Source organism: Melitaea cinxia, chromosome 14 (assembly GCF_905220565.1).
Source record: "Melitaea cinxia chromosome 14, ilMelCinx1.1, whole genome shotgun sequence".
In the NCBI taxonomy this organism is placed as follows: domain Eukaryota; kingdom Metazoa; phylum Arthropoda; class Insecta; order Lepidoptera; family Nymphalidae; genus Melitaea; species Melitaea cinxia.
In genome coordinates this window covers 14,591,686-14,606,760 of record NC_059407.1, presented here as the reverse complement: position 1 = coordinate 14,606,760, position 15,075 = coordinate 14,591,686, and the positions used below count along the sequence as shown (strand labels likewise).

The 15,075-nt window shown below is 33.3% G+C and overlaps 3 protein-coding genes across 3 annotated transcripts; 1 reads left to right on the top strand and 2 right to left on the bottom strand.

Annotated features, from left to right (window-relative positions):
* Nucleotides 1-2,131: 2,131 nt before the first annotated feature.
* On the top strand, nt 2,132-4,626 carry LOC123659991 (dynein axonemal assembly factor 4-like). Its single transcript, XM_045595142.1, has 3 exons — nt 2,132-2,969; nt 3,471-3,670; nt 3,996-4,626. Exons 1-3 carry the CDS (start codon nt 2,132-2,134, stop codon nt 4,227-4,229), a joined length of 1,272 nt encoding a protein of 423 aa, XP_045451098.1. The 3' UTR covers nt 4,230-4,626.
* Nucleotides 4,627-4,801: 175 nt separating this feature from the next.
* LOC123659990 (probable cytosolic oligopeptidase A) lies at nt 4,802-8,483 on the bottom strand. Its single transcript, XM_045595141.1, has 2 exons — nt 8,377-8,483; nt 4,802-6,944 (listed from the first exon to the last, which is right to left on the bottom strand). Exons 1-2 carry the CDS (start codon nt 8,466-8,468, stop codon nt 4,868-4,870), a joined length of 2,169 nt encoding a protein of 722 aa, XP_045451097.1. The 5' UTR covers nt 8,469-8,483; the 3' UTR covers nt 4,802-4,867.
* A 1,468-nt stretch (nt 8,484-9,951) lies between these two features.
* LOC123659797 (beta-alanine transporter-like) lies at nt 9,952-14,569 on the bottom strand. Its single transcript, XM_045594970.1, has 7 exons — nt 14,367-14,569; nt 13,390-13,576; nt 11,928-12,186; nt 11,535-11,784; nt 11,047-11,426; nt 10,599-10,774; nt 9,952-10,309 (listed from the first exon to the last, which is right to left on the bottom strand). Exons 1-7 carry the CDS (start codon nt 14,567-14,569, stop codon nt 9,968-9,970), a joined length of 1,797 nt encoding a protein of 598 aa, XP_045450926.1. The 3' UTR covers nt 9,952-9,967.
* Between the last annotated feature and the right edge of the window lie 506 nt (nt 14,570-15,075).

The following is a 15,075-nucleotide window of genomic DNA, read 5'->3' as shown; positions in this document are numbered from 1 at the left end:
TTTTATTTAATTATAATTTATATCTGTAAAAAACAAAAGTATTTCTTCGTCTAATTGAACTGAATAATGAAATTATTGTTTCAAACACAGAGATAAGAGCTACATGTAGGTACCTACAAAATTACTAATTAATTCGTTAATAAACAATGATAAATGTGAAGTTCTTGCTGATATCTTTTAGACAAATACAACACTATGTGTGTACATCGCAACTTACATAATTAAAATGTATTATAGATCAACTTAGGTTATTTTGAACAGTCTTTTAAAAATACTTCGAAATACTTACATATTTTTGGACCATATGACCTAATAGACTTTGAATTAATGTTCGTGTGTGGACAAAAAGTACTAAAGCCAAACAAAAATAAAAAAATGTCTAAAAAGCTAAATAGTATGCAGCTAATAAACAAAAATAGTTTGTGACTGTAGGGCAAAGAGTATACACAAAAATGAAGGTAGTACTTTATTTTTAGCTTTCTTAGGGAGGCAATTTAAAAAAACGAATGATATCGAAATCGGGGGATAGAGTTTGGTGTTGCTATATATATTATCTCGGATAAATAGAAAATAAATTACACCACAGCATAACAGCACACAGTGGAGGGCGAAGCTTCGCTATTTTTAGTAATTTTGCTGCGTATCGAAATATTCTATTTAACCACAGATTACATTGAATATAAGGGTATAAGGTGTATTTAACTTTGACTCGGAGAAGCTACGGCCTATGTTCTAGTTCCAATCGTCAGCTTTCGTCAAAATCTAATGATTATATTACAAAACATTATTATCAAATTGTGACTGTAAATGCAAGGAGTTAAATTTAAAAAATATATTTCGTCGAAAAGTCAAATCCAAATAAATAAAATATCATTAATGACTCACGGCCGTCTGTTGGTAAGGTTCTACCTTTATTGAATAGGTAATTTATGTTATAAGTAACAGCAGGCTGATATAGTAAGGTACATATAAAAAATACATTGGTATATTATTAAGCCCTGACTGGGTGGAAATATGACCTACGAATCTCTGATCAGAAAGCAGGATCACTGCACACTGCGCCAAAGGGCTAGTCAAAATAAAGAGATCGTATACGTTTTGACAGTACTTCTTAAGACCAATCATAGGGTACCAAGAAAAATACAACATATGACCAAGTCAAGGCAATGGTGTGTGTGACAGCTCCGACGCACGGCTGGAGTTTACTCCTTCAGATCGACTGTCTAAATAGGCACAAAAAAGGCTTACTAGTCTAAGAAAAAGTTAAATATCATATCAACTGAGGTAGGGCGTAGCAGGAATTTCCTGTTCAAAATTTGGAGCAGTCCGACTGGGCTCCTCGACCTTAGAGAAAATCACAGTTAAATAATACTGTTTTCAAGCAGTATTGTGTTCCTGTTGGTGAGTTAGGTGACCAGAGCTCCTGGGGGGATTGGGGATTGGGTCGGTAACGCGCTTGCGATGTTTCTGGTGTTGCAGGCGTCTATAAAGCTACGGAAATCTCTTACCATAAGGTAAGCCGTACGCTTGTTTGCCGACCTAGTGATATAAAAAAAATATCAAATGCTAAATAAACGAATTAAATAACGCCATCTATCGATCGATCGATCGTCGTCGTCTATCGGAATCCAATAGGGTTTCGATACACGACGTGTTTAGTAGTTTATCTTTCCAATAGAAAACCTTGCGAGAAACGTAACGAGGTCATTCGTTCAGTAGATTTTACTGTTCATATTTTTTTCATACCGGAGGCCTTATATGAAAATCGATTCCTACGGAGTAAACTCTAATAAGCTCCAAAAAAATATTCATCGTAACGAGACGTATTTACGTAAACACACGGCCATGCTCATGACACAGCCACACCTTATTTTTTTAAACTTACTATCTAATTATGAGCCCATGCCGTATTAGAGCGCTGCTACCAAAAGCTACTACTACGTTTGTCACAGATTTACGATAATAATGTTGCGTTCCATAAAAATTCGTGTTATTGCCTTATAAGTAATAACTATTACCATAGATAATTTTAAACCACTATATCACTATGACTACGGATAATAAATATGTTTGAAAGATTATTTTTATAGTAAGTATCTCAAAAATTTGAGCAAATTTAATACACGCAAATATGCCGATTTTAATAAAAGATTACACATGGATTCAAACATCTAAAAATATTCAGATACGGATTCCTATAAAAGCTGGTTACAAAAACAAAATAGATTTGTTTTCATCAGATTGTTATATCAAAGTGAATTTTCATCCATTTTTATTTGAATTATTTCTAATGCACGATGTCGATATAACAAAAAGTAAATGCATCTTAAATGATAATTTTGTACTAGTAGAGTTAGTTAAAAATAAAGAAATTATGTGGACTGAATTAGAAAAACCTCTGAACAAAGAAGAGAAAATGAAGTTAAGACAAAATATTATAACAGAGTGTCAGGAAAGAGCTAAGCTTGAATCGGAAGATAGGGCGATAAAAAAAAGTAATTTGGATAGATTTACAGTACAACAAGCAATGAACATTGATAATAAGCAGCACGTTATAATGGATGAAAGACGAGATGAGGAACGTAAAAAAGCGATGGATGAGTTAGAAATGTGGAAACAAATCACCGATGAAGAAGAAGTTCAAGGTACAATAACGAGGAACCAAATTGAAAAGTCAACTGTAAAAATAATTGAATTGCCATCGGATTATGCAGGAGATTCTAAAAATATACAAACTCCTCGTAAAGAAAATAATACCAAAAGTATGGCAAAAAAGATTAGAGCAAAGTCAGAGTATGTAGATAAGAAAAGAGAAGAAACAGCTAAACGAATTTTACCGAAGGTGAGGGAAACGGCCCAAGTCGAAATTACTCATACACCTCGATCTTTTCCAACCCCTAGCAGGGAGTCTACTTCTCAGGAAGAAGAAACGTGGTTGAAGAACATTACATTGGCTCGAAGAGCAACGGGTAAATTAATTTAAGTGAATAAAATTGCCCTTAACATATACTTAAGGAACATATCGTTGTTCACACTCAATTAAATGTGTGTTTTATTATAAATTTTGTGATCTATATTCAATTCAGTCTATCGCAGTCCACTGCTGGACATAGGCCTCCACAAGTTCGTGCCAAAAATGGCGTAAACTCACGTGTGTTGCCCATAGTCACCACGCTGGGAAGGCGGGTTAGTGACCGCAGGGATAGCTTTTTCGCACCGAAGACGCTGCTGCTCGTCTTAGGTCTGTGTATTTCAAAGCCAGTAGTTGGAAGGTTATCTAGCCATCGGTCGCCTTTTCAAGTTCCAAGGTGTTAGAGAAACTGTGTTATCACTTAGTCGCCTCTTACGACACCTAAGGGAAGAGAGGGGGTGGCTATAGTCTTCACTGCCGTAACCACAAAGCATGTTTGTTACAATATTGATTCTCCATTTCAAAATATACAATAAAATGACAATAATCGGATTTTTAGGATTTGTTTCGGAAGATTTGCGCCCCGAAGAACAGGATCCACAATGGTGTAAGGAAAAGGGTGACGAATTTTTTCGGAACGGAAACTTTTTAGGCGCAATAAGTGCTTACACACATGGTATTACACTCTCCGATAAATTACCTAGTCTCTTTGCCAATAGAGCTGCCGCGCATTTTTCTTTAGGAAACTTTAATAAATGTGTAAGTTGGAATTTAAACTTATAACTTAACATTCGTGTTTTAAAATTAGGATTATAAATTTTTGTTGGTATATAACATTATAAGACTCCATTTCGACATCTAAATCTACATTTTCGCAATAGGTAAAATGAAGGCAATATATTTGACACACCAACACGTTTAAAAGCATGCACACATGTAAAGGTTTCGACCTTATTGCGAAAATTCAAATGTAGGTGTCATGATTTTTTTAATTAAGAAAGCCTTGTTGAAATCGTGTTTATAATTTTATTATAGTTTTGCTTCATACTTTTCACGGAATTAGAAATATATTTGTTATTTCTAGGCAAATGATTGCTCTACAGCGCTCGATTTAATGAAGCCAGCTTGTGAAGGAAATAGACGAAGTCGTGGAAAATGTATAGCTCGTCGAGCTGCCGCACTAGCTCGTTTAGGGTACCTCAATAAGGCTATTGATGAAATGAAAGCAGCTGCGAAGTTGTTGCCGGACGATGAAAATCTTAAGAGAGATATTTATGATATGGAGCGAGCATGGGAGCAAAATCCAGATTCTGATTGATCTTTTATTCTATACCAGCACCTTGCCTCGTCTTCATACGGGCAGTAGAGCATTTTATACCTAAATGTATTTTCTGTCGCAGTATATATGTATACTTATATAAGCAACAGAGGCCACAATGAGCGTGTCCTGTCATCGATGTGAGAGTTGCACTTGAATTTATTTTCTCGTGCGTAGTTTTTTTTTTTGCCAAAAGTCATTTAGTTCATTTACATAATTATATATAGTAATAGGGAAGTGCTCGTAGATCTTTGTTAGGACCACTTATACTTTTGTGAATAAGCCTAATATTTGATTTTCTTAAATATATTGTGATATTGTGTTATTAGGTAAAAATTACGTCTTTCATTTCACTATCATATATTTCGTGGACTTCAATAAAATATCAATTTTACAAGTTTTTTTATTATTAATTAATTAACCCTTAATTAATGTATAAACTTTAAACAAATTAAATATATCAATATTTTGGACATTATTTGATTATTTTGAATCAAAATAAAATTATATTAAAATTAACAAATTATGTTTTAGTTATGGAGTGACTTTGGGTATTTAAATTAAAAAGAAGATTCACACACGAAGATTATAATTTTAGAAATAAAACTATAGCACTAACAATGTATGCAATAGTGACACTATTCTTCTACGCTTTTTTTTGTGAGACCAAGATTGTTCAGTAAAGCGTGCGGCGAAGGATCCCTGCCTCGGAACCTTCTGAACACTTCACTGGGATGGCAGCTGCCACCCGTTGCGAGAAACGTATCTTTATATCTTTTGCCGATGGAAGTGATATCTTGATCCGCCTGTCTAGCTTCGTCGAAAGCACTGTAAATGTCTGCTGCGATCATTTTAGACCACAAATGGCAATAATACGCTGCACCCCATTCTTCAGAAAATATTTTTGTGAACGATAAAGGGTGAGAATCGTATTTATCGAACGGCAGGGCGTTGTACTTCGGCCACAATTCCTGCACTATGTTACGCCAGAACGTTTTTTTAGAATGCAATTCTAAATCTAGACGAGAGAAATATAATTCTTTACATAAATCGTAGCCCGACATATGTCTTCGGATGTTTTGTATATTTTTAATGATGTCATCGGGTAATGGTTCTTCTGTTCTGTAATGACCGCTGATTGCTTGAATTGTATGTGGATCATAGAGCCAATGTGTCATCACTTGGCCGCATACTTCTGCTGCATCCCATTCGACATTCGACAATCCAGCTACTTCGGAATAGTTTGCTTTAGTTAATAAATGTCGCAGTGAGTGTCCAAACCGTTTAAATAAAACATTAACTTCTTTAAAAGAAAGCAGTGACTGGTTACCACTATCTGGCGCTTGAAAATTAAAAATAAGGGCTGAAAGGGGTTGTGTCGAGGTAATGGAACTCTTGTTGCGTATCGACACGTGCCATCCTGCATCGTCGTAAACGCGAATCTTTTCGTCCTGTCGAGCATATGGATCTAAATAGAAACCAGCTATCGGCCTGTTGCTCGTTTCATCGTAGATATCGTAAAACTTAACATCTTTATGCCAAGTGCAGGTATCAGATCTTTCGACAATCTGTATTTTAAATAATGTGCTGCATAAATTAAAAAGACTGTTAACTACTTTGGGTAGCGGAAAGTATTCTCTTATTTTATTTTCGTCAAACTTGTAAAGTGACCACTTTTGTTTTCTCTGCCAGTACGGAATGTCCCAGGGCTGTAAATTTTTGTCAAATCCTCTTTCCTGGGCGAAGTTATGCAACGAGTCCAGCTCTACATCTTGCATAGGTCGTGCAGATTCAAGCAGGTTATCGAGTACATTTACCACATTTTCCAATGAACCTGCCATTTTAGTTTCCATACTCATATCTACAAATGTATCAAAACCAAGTATCGTTGCTTGTTCCAGTCTTAAGCCGCGCAATTTTTCTATGTTAGTACTAGTTTCTAAGTCTTTGTTACCATAACCTGAACAACGCTGAACATGAGCCTGCCATGTATTCCATCGCAAATCTCTATCTGGACAGTATTGCATAAACGGTTCATAGATATGAGGCTGCAGAGTTATTTTCCAAGGACCTTTGTTAGCATCATTATTAACCGACATTGATTTGGCTAAGCTTTCTGGGAATTCTTTGGCCACTTGTTCGTTGCTTATTATACTGCTGAAAATTTTTGTTGCAATATTCACTTTGTCCCTTATTATACTCCTTTGTTTCTGAATATCATTTAAGACATTATTAAGCCTTTCTCGTTTTAAACCTTTAACATCGAGCCCATTTAATTTTCCTTCCAAGATGTATTTGTCTAATAGCCTCTCTTCTTCGTCAGTAAGTTTTTTTAGACGATTTTTCTCATTTACCGCAGCTTGAAAGATAGGGACACTGTTAAATTTTGATGACCTGGCTTTGTGTGCTCTTTCATGGATTTGAATGTATGATTTTGTTGGCATTAAAGAACTGTTTCCCAAATATAATGTTTTGGCCATGCCCCATGTCAGTTCTAGTTGATTATCTAGCTTTTCGAGTGGCTGGAAAATCTCTACAAAAGCATTTTTACAATTTGGACTTGACTGTTCGATTTGTAGAACGCCATTTTCATATTCCAAGCTCTGTTTACTGATGGTGGCAATACATTTTTCTATTGTAATATCATTAAATTCAGGTAAGCCGTTGTCGGATAATAGTGTGCTTTTGTCTCCATCTTCACCTATCTCTGGAATGCTGAAAAATACATATTCAGGTTAAGATCAAAATTGTTAAGATGATATAATTTCTTAATTATATTAACTGACTTCTATGTTTTAAAGTAAGAATGAGAATCAAAAATAAATTAAACTGTTTTTAAATATAATTAATTTAAAAAAATTTTAAAGCCTTACTCTTATCAATATTATATACTACATACATTACTTAAATGCGCTGGCGTTTGCGGGTACGATCCCCGCACATGACAAACATTTGTATTGGCCGTACAGTTGTTTACCGTGGTGTGCGTGTTTGTATAGTCCTTGTGGGTTTCCGCACTGTGCAACGGAGAGAACATTAAGTGTCGCTCCCGGTTGTTATCATGTACACCTGATAGCGATTGTTATTTATAGTAGGGAATATATCCGGCAAACCGCATTGGAGCAGCGTGGTGGATTAAGCTCTGATCCTTCTCCTACATGGGAAAGACGTCTATGCCTAGCTGTGGGGTGTTACAGGCTGAAGCAACATACATTAATATTGTATGACGAAAATTTCCATAAGACTGTAATTTTTCTTAATAATTTTTCTGTACATTATTTATAGTGCAATAAAGTATATATAATTTTAAGTACTGTACTGATTTTAACATTTCTTTCAAGACATGGAGTTTCATATTTAAAAATCAGTTTTGTCTTGATGAAGTGGTCACAGCAACTGAATACTACTAGCTGTTGTTACTGGTCATAGGTTTGTTTGTTGTATGTATGTGTGTGTTGTGCAGGTTATAACGATGTTTGCCATAGTCTCTTTTAAATTTGTAAATCTACACCAATAATTTATACTACGCCAACTCGAATTTTCGATAAGTTGGTTTTTTTAATGCAAACTTGATAAAATGTTTTTTATATGTAATAAAAAAATTGTGAAATTACAATGAATAAATTAATTATTAACGATAACAAATTTCAATTAAGTTTCTTAATTAATATAAAAGGTATCAGGTTTTTCCATTTTATGAGCTTCTATTGTAAAGTTCATTTTTATGAGTTAGCTTAGTATAAATTGCTGGTGTCGAAATATAACCTTTAATTGAAGAAGTACAAGTTCAAAAATTATAATTATTAAACAGATTACATCAAATATACTTATACTTTAATTGTTAAAAAATATAAAGGAACAATTATTATATTAAGGAACAATATTTTTAACTTTAACATAATATTGCGGATAAAAGCTGTAATTTGTATTTGCTTTTTGATCATTCCATAGTCAGAACAAAATTTTACTGCAAAATGAAACAAAATTCTACTGTTTCTTGGATGTTTTTTTTTTTTTTTTAAATGAAAACCTTGTACTTGACCTATTAAAATAACAATTATTCCAATATTTTAAATTTATTTCCCCTAATTTTTTAATAAATTTATTATGTTAGAGAACGTGTGTATTAAAATAAGCAATAACTTACAGGACGACATATCCAGAATTGCGTTTATTTTGATAGAAAGGTTTTTTCAAATGTCGAATTATCACATTACGGCGTAAAAAAGAAGAAGCCATATTAGATTTAAATATACTTTTTTATAATATTATTTTATTATTTCATAATATTGAAATATAAGCCGCAAGAACATATGATATTGACACTTTACACAGATAACTTTAAAAGATTCGTTTTTCGATAAAATTACACCACACTGAAAAGTGAAAACTATTCGAATAGTAGTCCCAATGTAGGTATTGAATTTTTCAATCAATTTATCAAATTTTAACATATTACGATATTATAATTTAATTGTTTCTTGAGTGCCATTAAATCATAAAATTATCATGCGCCAGGTAATAATGGATTTACTTTTATATTCGTATTCATTCGAATCCGCAATCGAGTATCGATGGCACAAACATGAAACAACAATAAGTAGTATTAATTAAACAAATTTATTTTTAGATATATTATAATCGTATTTTCATATCATGGCGGCGCTGGCGCGACGACCTCACCGAGGCGGCGGGGACCGCCTGGACGAGATTGGCGAGGGATCGTATTACATGGAGAAGGATGGAGGAGGCCTTTACCCAATAATGGGCGTTCCAATCATACACGTAATGACGAATACAAACATTGACCCCAGTGAAATGACATTTATATTACTGATAGTTATGATTACTATTATTGTAAACATATTTAATATCATATCAAAATATTTAATTATTACTATTATTATACTAATTAATGACATGCATGCAAATGGACTATTGTAAGATTGGAAATAAAGGCTACATTGTTATTATTATTATTATACACATCATAGTTGCATAGTTGCTTATTGATAATTGTCACTGAATACATACAAAATAAAATGATTCATAGGTTTTAATGAAAAAGTATACAAAAAAAAAAAAAAACGAGTAATATAATAATATGGACATAATTGATTCCGTTTCGAATAGATTTGGCTTCGTTCTCATAAGTATCAAATCTCTAGCCATCTCTTTTGACTTTTGTCATTAATTTGTCAAGAATTCATTTAAGAAATTCAACACAAAAGTTTTTAAAAATATTGGTAGTAGAAGTCAAAAAGCTAAATAGGGATTTACTCGAGCGTCATGGGACTTATTGATTTGTGAAGATTAGATAATAAAAAAAAAAAAAAATTGCTTTTTCAGCGGTGGGTAGAGCGGGTAGTTACAAAGAAAGGGGTATTTGAGCGAGTTTACTGACAATATTTTTTTTTATTGATCAGATCGGTTACCCTACGATGTTCGACACTATATAAAGGGCTCAAGTATGGTTGGAGTATTAGGATACTAGGTACAAGAAACAAGGCTACCTCCATTACCTATGCAGATTATTCTACTCTGACGTGCTCAAGTCACTCCCAAAATCCTCGGTAGGGCTTCTCTACCACAATATTATTTGACGAATATAGAATCTATCGTTTTATCTGTCAAACGAACTTGTAAGCTTTAAGGATTTTTAAATTTTATAAGTGTATAAAATATTTGTGCTTATTATGTTTCTATACAAAAAAAAAATGAATTATACGTTTATTATTTTATTTCATTACTACAAATTCAACTTGATCACTATTTTTTTCGATAACTGTAGCCAATTCTTCATTCAGAGTAACGCTTATCATTTGGCAAGAACATAATGCATTACAATCTTTACACTTCATTTGATTGTGTTTTTCTTGAGTTTCTTGCTCCATAGATGTCTTGGTCTCTTTAACTGGAGGACTGCAGCAGAAATCCGTATCTAATCCCATTCTTTCCCCATCTTCTAAAGTCTGCGGCAAATGTTGGTTAAGTGTTTCTGGAAGAAGTAAACTTGCTATTCCACCGGCAACCAACAACGCACCCATTATTATTAATGGTAGAACCATTATTTCCGAACCCTGCAAAAATTACAAATATATTAATAAAAAAAAAATAAAAATGACATTGCTGTTTTATTTTACGGCCACTACTTATCCCTGCTACTATTCGTACTCACGACTTCGTTTGAAATGACACCTTTTAATTTTCATCCCCCTTTTCAATCATACTGACTGATCCCAAAGATCAAAAACATCAGTCTCCAAGCTATTTGTTTAAGCTATTATTTATACTTAAGTGGAATGAGCAGCCAAGATAAAGTAAATAGACTAAGTACCTAAATTTCCAGTATTGATTTTATAGACTTACCAAGTAATTAACAATGGGTATGAATATAGGACCAAGCATTCCTAAGACCGAACTCAAGCTCATGCCAAGTCCTCTGACGACAGTTGGGTATAATTCTGATGCCATCAATGGCAGGACGACAAATGCTGATGATATTCCCATTTTTCCCACGCAGTAAAGCGCTAAGGTCACGTTAGTTTCTGAAAGAAAACAATTTAAGAACATTTCGTCTCTATTATTTATATTCATCTACTATTTTGAACTGATAAAATTAAATAATTTAAAAAAAATTAAGGCCTATCTCTATCTACGATCTTGTGAAAATTTTAACGCTAGTAGTTAGGATTATGAAAAAGTAGTAGATACTTTATATGGGCGATGCTTGCAGTAAATGAATTTTGATTTAAATGCTGAAATTTTTTCTTAGATAAACTATACTTATTGTAAATTATAATAAATTTACCATGTTGCACCAAAAAAGTTGTTAAGCACGCAATTCCACCAACAACCATGCTCATACAGAGTGTCCATCGCCTTCCTAATCGTTCCATCGACGGCCACAGAAACATATAAGTCGGTAATTCAACTAAACCAGCCAAAAAGAAGTTCAAATATTCATCACCTCCTAAAACTGGTGCGTAATAAGAGAGGCCGACATAAACACTAGTGTTGGTGAACCAGATAAATGTAATGATGATTGTCTTCTTTCGTAAATTAGGGGTTCTGAAGAGATCCATAATTCCATATTTACGCGATTTTTCTTTTTCTAAATCTTGCTTAAGTTTGTCTGATTCATATTTTCGTCGCAAATGTACCATGTAGTTTGCTGGTAAAGATTTTCCGTTGATTCTAAGTGATAAATGTAATGAGTTAGTTGTTGAAAAACAAGTAGGTAATATAATAATGATATTTTAAAAATTAAAGTCCTGTCTACACGTAATAATTAATATGACAAACCTGGCCATATTTTTTAAAATTGCTTCAGCTTTTTCAAATTGACCTCTTGCTAAGAGCCATCTAGGACTTTCAGGCATCGGCCATATGTAAAGAAAGAAGATGGCAAATGGTAGTGTAGTCGCCAATGCTAAATGACGCCAGTCCCGAACTAAGTATACCACACCGGCCAAAGATATAAGTCCTAAAGAGTATGCGATATTCGAAAGAATAGTGCATAGCGTGCGGCATTTTGGACCTACGAGTTCAATTGCTGAAAACAGTAAATTTTAAAACGGTTAGTAATTCTTGTTTAAAAGAGCTATTCAATTCAAGTTTAAATCAAAGAGAAATAAGTCAATGTTAGAAACAAACATATAGTATCAGTATTTAATGTAATATAATTAAATTACAAACCTAAAACATACGGTGTTGCCATTATAGCTGGTACTGTAAAGCCGACGCCAAATCTGTAAACGACCCATATGACATAATTTTGTGCAAATGCTGTTGCCACTCCGAATATGCACTCAATAGCCAAATAAATAAAAAAGGAAGGCTTCCTGCCGATGGTGTCTTGAAGATAGCCAAAGATGTAGTTGCCGATAATGCCTCCTACAGCCAAAAGTACCAAACCGAGAGTTGGGAAAAAGTCCTTGTTGCACACCAGATTCCACTGCAATTACGTTATTAAATGTTAAAAATATTTAAAGATAAATAAATATGTGGTGTCATGGGACACCAGGTAGGAACGAAGTTCCTTCGGATAGTATAGAAGCAACACAATTTGAAAAAAAATGTTGAATTTTATATATGTTTTTTAGTTCTTATTATTACATAAAAGTATTTAGGAAGTATTTAGTATTTTAGATAATAACAAATACCGTAAAATAAAATAAATCAAACAAAATAATAATAATAATAATTCAAACTATTAAGTGAAATAAAAAACATGTATCTTTATTTATTTTTGTCGACAGTATAAATTACATAAATGATTTAAAAAAAGTTTACTAGTAATATTTTAGTTTTACAAACGTCATATTATACAGTCATGTGACTGTTATTACATCACTTCCGTTATATATTTTTCTTACGGTTTTAGTATCAAATGTTTTTCAGTTCAGTCGCCCAGCCAAGCCTGCCGTAAGGAACTTCGTTCCAATAATAATTTACAATTTTAGTTATATATTATTAGTTTTTAGATGATTACAATTCAATGTCGGTTTTATTTTAAAAGTAAATAATATTTTTTTTTTATTTAGTTCGAAATAGCTTCGAACCTCAAATAATAATTAATACTGAAACAAGAGTCGAAAATTTAAAATTCATGACTGTTAAATGAACAAACGCTTTAGCGTGCGCCAACGACGCTCCTAAATACCGACGGTTTGCTGTTTCGATTCCCGCTCGGGATTGATATTTCTATTTACAAATCCTCCTCATGTGGTCTTTGTGGGTCTCCCCACCGTGCCTCGGAGAGCACGTTAAGCTGTCGGTCCCGGTTGTTATCACAAACACCTAGTAGCAATTGTTGCTCATAGTAGAGAATATATTAACGAACCCGCAGTGAAGCAGAGTGGTAGATTTAGTTGCGATTCCTTCTTTACATGGACAATGAGGCCTATTTTGTAGTTGGTAGAGGTAGAGGTAGTTGAGGGATGTTACGGGAATCATGTGTTTTTTGATAAAAAAACTTTTCGCTTAAACCGAATATAAAATCATCATATCAAAAATTTCGATCTAACAGGTACATCGTTCCATAGCTTAATTGGCTAGAGCACCGACACGGCCAGTCGAGGTTCGATCCCCGCTGGAACGGTCGATTTTTGATATGATATTAAAAAATGTTTAAAAAAACTTTCGTTAAATTATTTACCTCAGTCACAACAGAGCTCTTGTAAGTGGTTGTTTCATAATTCCATCCATTTTGACATGGCATGACTTCAGTAGATTGATCTATGTTTGCTATATCTGAATAGTTTTTCATAATTTCACTGTAGTTTAAATTGTACATGTTGCATTGTGAGTACTCAAGTACACCATTTTTGAGTTCTAAGGGTATGCTGAAAGATCGTTTATAATTTTATTTATACATAGTAAATGTTTTTTGATGTTTACAATTCAGTATCGGTTTAATTTTAAAAGTAAATAATATTTCTTTTTATTTAGTTCGAAATAGCTTCGAATCTAACATATAAATAGAATTGGAGTGCCTGTTTGTAATATTAAATTAACCGCTTTTTACTAAATGCAAATGTATGTATACACGGTACATATACGAAAATAACATTTTTTACAATTTTTGTCTGTCTGTCTGTTTTTTCCGGCCAATCTCTGAAAGGGCTGGACTGATTTTGATGGGACTTCCATTGGCAGATAGCTGATGTAATGAGGAGTAACTTAGGCTACTTTTATTTCAGAAATTAGTTTATTTTATAGCTCTGCGAACCAAACAATATTTTTTTTTGTTAAATTCCACGTGGACGAAGTCGCGAGCACAGCTAGTCTTAAATAATAATTAATACAGGAGTCGACTACGTAGGCAATAAATAAGTATATATTGAGTTTAAAAACTGACTTTATTGTATTTTAAAATGTTTTTTCTTCAAATTTAAGACAATTTATGGCCTCCACAATGTGGTAAATTTAAACGAATCCATATTTTATAGGTCATTAATTGCTTTAATTGTTAACGTTCGTAAAATAAAATTAAAGACTAATAATAATTGGATCATTGGATATGAGTACTTTGGCAGCTTTATGAATATTCTTGATGCATGAAGGATGCATATAAAACTTCAGTTTTAATACCATAATACATAAAAATACCGCATTTTATTTTGGAAGGCTTACCTTAGGTTTTTGATGAGTTCTGTATCAGTTAGGGGCTCCAACTCCGGTACTCTACACCAGTGCTTGACGTCAGCAGCCATAAAGAGCTGCGCGTACGCATGGAACCCACATGGTATGACGGCAGGCAGCAGGATAAAGTAGATTATAAGTTTCTGGTACTTTCCAAAAGTGCCAACGTCTTCAAGGATCGCATCGAAATCCATGGTTGCTCGTAGCTAGAAAAGTTTTATTTCTTTTTCAGTATATTGGAGCCGAGATTTAACCGGTCGTGGTCCAAGATACGCGATTGAAATTATTTCATTTTTAGTGATAACTATGTTGTAAAAATTATTTACATTTTCGGCGGGAAAATGAAGCATTATGAGTAAACCAGCAAGTTTTAGTCAAAGTTCTGAATGATGTTGTATAATCGCCAACCCAAGCGAAGCAGTAAAGCCTATTAAGGTCTACTTCTTTTTCATAATATTGGAATTTACGGACTAACTCTCGTACTTTCACAGGCTGTTACAATTCAGTTAGATACATTTGTGCTTAAAGTAATTATCTTCGCATCACTTAACACTAATAAATGATTAAAACTACTGGCATAAAAGTTCTCCTGCGGCTGGATAAAAAAGTTCTACTAATTTAACTTTTAGAAATTATTTTTGTGTTTGTGTTTAAAATTAATTATTATGATTTAAATAAATTAGACATTCAACTTGCACTT